Source organism: Kryptolebias marmoratus, linkage group LG1, assembly GCF_001649575.2.
Source record: "Kryptolebias marmoratus isolate JLee-2015 linkage group LG1, ASM164957v2, whole genome shotgun sequence".
NCBI lineage: Eukaryota > Metazoa > Chordata > Actinopteri > Cyprinodontiformes > Rivulidae > Kryptolebias > Kryptolebias marmoratus.
In genome coordinates this window covers 34,349,847-34,354,571 of record NC_051430.1, presented here as the reverse complement: position 1 = coordinate 34,354,571, position 4,725 = coordinate 34,349,847, and the positions used below count along the sequence as shown (strand labels likewise).

The 4,725-nt window shown below is 43.9% G+C and overlaps 2 protein-coding genes across 3 annotated transcripts in view; one reads left to right on the top strand and one right to left on the bottom strand.

The window, feature by feature from the left end:
- The window catches only part of cog5 (component of oligomeric golgi complex 5), a 63,757-nt gene that overhangs the window by 8,248 nt on the left and 50,784 nt on the right, over window positions 1–4,725 (top strand). The gene's annotated exons all lie outside the window — the stretch shown is intronic.
- Window positions 562–4,725, bottom strand: part of LOC108249073 (G-protein coupled receptor 22) — an 8,955-nt gene continuing 4,791 nt past the window's right edge. For both annotated transcript variants that reach the window (XM_017438213.3, XM_037975744.1), the window contains 3 exons: window positions 3,924–4,053; window positions 3,695–3,841; window positions 562–2,081 (listed from right to left, as the gene is read on the bottom strand). In XM_017438213.3, coding sequence (XP_017293702.1) covers window positions 1,035–2,081; window positions 3,695–3,841; window positions 3,924–4,031 — 1,302 coding nt within the window. In that variant the 5' untranslated portion in view covers window positions 4,032–4,053 and the 3' untranslated portion in view covers window positions 562–1,034. The remainder of the gene's footprint in view (window positions 2,082–3,694; window positions 3,842–3,923; window positions 4,054–4,725) is intronic.

The following is a 4,725-nucleotide window of genomic DNA, read 5'->3' as shown; positions in this document are numbered from 1 at the left end:
AAAGCTGAGTGAGGCGTAAGAAATGACAGCTAATGATGAGCTTTTTGAAGTTTGATCTATTTGTCTGTGTTCATTAAAGTCTGTTTGCTCTAAATTCTGTATAATCTGTAACTGGGAAAAGGTCATTGATATTTCTATATGAATGATTTAACATAATACATCTAAAACTAATGAATTTATGTAATTTTTAATAAATATTGATCGTGATCGGCCCTTGGCTGGGACCAAATTTTTAATTTTATCCCTTTGCGTCACTGGAAACTTTAGAAGCTTGTGATATACATCAGTAAAATCTGTTAGATGACCAGAGGACAACCAGTTTCATATTCCCTTTATGTTCATGATAAAGTGAACCAGGATTAAACTTCTGCTTTGTTCCAGACGGTCGGATGCTTTTAAAAGAAAACAGAAAAGATGAGAAATCTTGCAGGTTTTGACTGCCTACACCAAGGGTGTCCAACCCTGGTCCTCAGGGCCTCCATCCTGCATGTTTTCCTTGTTTCTCTGCTCCAACACACCTGATTCATGGTTAAATCACCTCTTCATGTTCTACAGAAGCCTGTTAATCACCCATTGATTTAAAACAGGTGTGTTGGAGCAGAGGAACAAGGAAAACCTGCAGGATGGAGGCCCCCCCCGGCCTACACCACATTTCCGTAGGAAATCCACGCGTCGTTGTACGTTAGGCCCCTGGAGACGTTAAAAAGGTGTCATAAAAGTCTGGACCATTTAACACAATCAAGTTCAGATGTTTCATACTTTTCCATTTCTTCGAAACCGATACTTTACACTTTTAACATGAGCAGAATATGGAAGCTTCTTTGCTTTGTTGTCACCCTTTCTTCTCCATGAACGCAGGTTTTGAAGCCGGCGGTTCGGTTTTCTTTTAAAAGGATGACAGATTTAATGTATGTGCGCCACTCTTTAATAATCAGCAAACATCAGATTAAACTTCTTACACACACAGTAGTCTTCCACGTTTTGTTTGATCGAACGTTCCTCAACAAGCCCTGCTTTTTTCCACGCGTTAGGATTTATTTACACTCCGTGTCGGGCGAGCACAGACATTTCTGTCTGGCCTCGGGGTCCTCGAAGGTGACCTTCTTGTGTCTCCTGGGGTCGATCCACGAGTTGCGGATCACGGCGTTGTTCGTCGTCGGCTCCGCCTCCACCACGGACACCGCCCTCTTTTTCATCTTGCTCTTGAGGACCTTTTGGAACTTCTGCCTGGTGAAGGCGTAGAGCAGCGGGTGGAAGATGGTGGTCCCGTAGGCCATCACCAGGAAGCCCAGACGGAGGCGGAAAGTCAAGCCGCTCGGCCCCGTGCTGAGAATGATCACGTTCAGCACAGTTATCGGAGTCCAGCAGAGCAGGAAGGTGGAGATGATCAAAAGGGACATCCTAAAAACCCGTTTCTGCCTCTCCCGTCTTTCCCGGTGGCGCTTCATTGCTCGTCTTAACGCGATTATCACAGATACGGATGCTCGGATACCTATAGGTGCGTTTCCACCTCCTTTGACCCCTGTACTGCTTTGTGAAGCGTCCGTTGACTCGGCTTGTGTTGCCGTGGTCAGAGAGATCGCGTTTTTGCTCTTTAGTTTCTTTTTAGGCAGGTTGTGCTGAAAGCGCGCTCCGATGCGGATGTTGAGCGCCTGCAGGATCTTGTAGTAAGTCATGAGCATCACCGCCGCAGTGAAGAAGAATATCGGGATCTGAGCGAGCAGGTGGTAGTACAAACCCGGCTCCGTGTAATATTCGTTCGCGTCCGCCGCGGTCTGATTCACGAGGTCCGAAACGGAGCCGACGAAGAAGCCCACTTCCATGAACGGGACCAGGAAACTGAAAAAGGACAAGACCCAAATGGTTCCCATCAGAGCCACGGCTCGGCTCATGGTCAGCACGCGGTTCGCCGGCCGCACCGAAATGTCGTAGCGGTCCACGGTGATAGCCAGGACGTTGGCGGCAGTAGCCACGCTCGCGAAGGAGACGAAGGCCTCGTGGAAGCAGCTGATCGTGGCTTTGTCCACCTCCGGAGGAAGGAGCACCACCGCGGCTGTCAACGGGATGCAGCAGACACACACCTGGAAACGAGACGGGAATTTCTTTGTAATGTCGAGTCACAAAAACCCAGATTCCCTGCTCGACGTTCTCCACACAGAGTCAAGAGTCCGTCTTAAAGCTTCAACAAACTTATTCACTTTCAGCGCTTACCAAAACCTACGTCTGAATCTAACTTCCTGTCACCCGAACAGCAGAACATCAGTCTCGTCCGGTACTTTTCCACTTTTCCATGCCAGCGTTTTTCCATTCTCCTCGTGGAGTTGCTTCCTGGATTTTACGACGTCATCTCATCGTTACATTATTTCTGGGCTCTGAACTCAACTTCACGGTCTTACATTTCATAGAACTTCACAGTAACTCAAACACAGAATTTGTTTCGTCTTATAGAACCAAAGAAAACAGGGGGAAACAGGTTTGGGATGAATTGGAGCTACTGGTAAAGGAAAGGCATTCGGGGTTTAGGTTACTTAATCTTGCAAAAATCAACATTTTCGTCTACGTCACTAAACTAACTTTTGGACTCACCAAATATATCATTAGCAGCCGATCATAACTGCATGCTAATTGAAATATACAAACAGAACGATTGTGTCCTCCCTCCCTGGACAGTAATGCCTGCGCTGCCTCGCACCCAACCCTTAAATTCCTGAAGTTGGCATTTCCCCTCACACAGTTGTTCGTAAGATATTTTGTTACCAGAGTTTATTCTGATAGTTGTCGGCACAGGTCTCGTATGATTGGTCAGTCTTCAGGGTAGAAGTTGGGGATTAGCCTCAAAATTTAATCAGTTGTAGAAGTAAATCAGATCCTCCAGGATGTAGCGATGTTGCGATCGCAACTAAATCAAGCAAACCCCGCGAAATCGCAACTTTTTGCAACTTTGACCAAAACACTGCAACTTTCCCGCAACTTTAACCCAATATTTATTGTTTCTGAAGTGATTTGCCACCGTTTCTGCGGTCTAGTCTCTTCTTTGTGGGTTTGTGTAGCGTGGAATCAAAAATAAGCCCAAATAACTCAGGAAGAAGACACGTGACGTCACTTCCTGTTAACATCAGAATGCCGGGAGCGTGCAGGAGCAGCGACCGAAGCCAAAATGTGCGCTAATGCTTCACATTTGCCCACAAAGATTTCAGCAAACCAGTTTCCTCCCCAGCTGCAGCTGTTTTGCACGTCCTGCAGTGTAATCATGGAACATAAACGCATCGACAAACACTTTGTGTCTGCAAAACATGTGAGGAGAGCTGCAGACCAGGGACAATCCAGAAATGCTCATGAATGTCAGTTTAGAAGCTATCAAAGTTCTCAAATAAAGCACCTTTTGAGAATGTCAATGTTTGTTGGGAATTATCTTACAAAACTAGGAAGGATTTTTGGTTTAGATATTAAAAGTTATGGTTGTTTATTGATTTTAGTAAAAAAAAAAAAATCGCAACTTTTAGGAAAATGCCCCGCGAAATCCTGGAGGGACTGGTATATTCATAAATTACCTTCTGCCGGTTTCATTAAAATCTGTTTAGTGATTAATGGAATATTTTCTTTAAATGGGACAGTCAGTCAGTCAGCCATCTTCCTGATGTGTCATTAGGTTGATGTCGTCTAAATGAAACTATCAACAGAAGGGAAGACTCACCAACACATCCACCACATGCAGGTTCATGGTGATGATGTTGGAGACGGAGCTGATGAGGTTGTGTTTCATGCAGTAGAGGACCAACACGGTCAGGTTTGAGGTCAGGCCCAACACCATCTCCAAAACCAGGAAACTTGTCAACGACACCTTCCAAAATGGGGGAAAAAACAAACCAAACCCGTCCCAATCATGTCTCTCAAAATTCTCCTGGCAATGAAGCTGTATTTACCTGGAAGCCGATTGGATAAAGGTTCTCAGAGGAGCCCGTGTCCGGGGTGTCGAGCACCATCATGTCGCTCATCGCGGGGGCAGAGATCAGCGCTGTGGGCGTGTGCATTATCCTGACAGCGAGAAGAAGCCTGCCACACAAATTAACTTAGATTAGAAGGGAATATTGCATATCAAAGATAAATAGTAACACAAAAAAATCAGATGATTTTAGTCGTCAAATCGTCACTAATAAATATTTAGCCTAAAAGACTCCAATCTTAAGTCAAATCATCCTGTCTGACCATAAATAATTACTTTTTTTGAATGAATTGGCAACTGGAATCCTCTCACAAGCATGTATTAAAGGACCAGATATAATCAGAACCTTAAAATAAACTGAGTCAGTTGAAAAATGTTTGCGTATTGTGTTTGTAATTGGAACCAACCCATGAAAGGTTGGTACACACACCTAAACAAATATGTTTTAATTATTGAGTCTATATATTCTACATCTGACTCCTTCTAAAATCAAGTCAACAGGTTTTTGGACTATCCTTGTTTTCTTGTTTTGCTGGAATAAACCAGTCCCTCCAGGATTTCACGGGCATTTTTTGTGATTGTTGCGGCTAAAATGCCTGATTTCGCGGCGCATTTTCCTTAAAGTTGCTTTTTTTTTTTTTTTACTAAAATCAATAAACAACCATAACTTTTAATATCTAAACCAAAAATCCTTCCTAGTTTTGTCAGATAATTCCCAACAAACATTGACATTCTCAAAAGGTGCTTTATTTGAGAACTTTGATAGCTTCTAGACTGACATT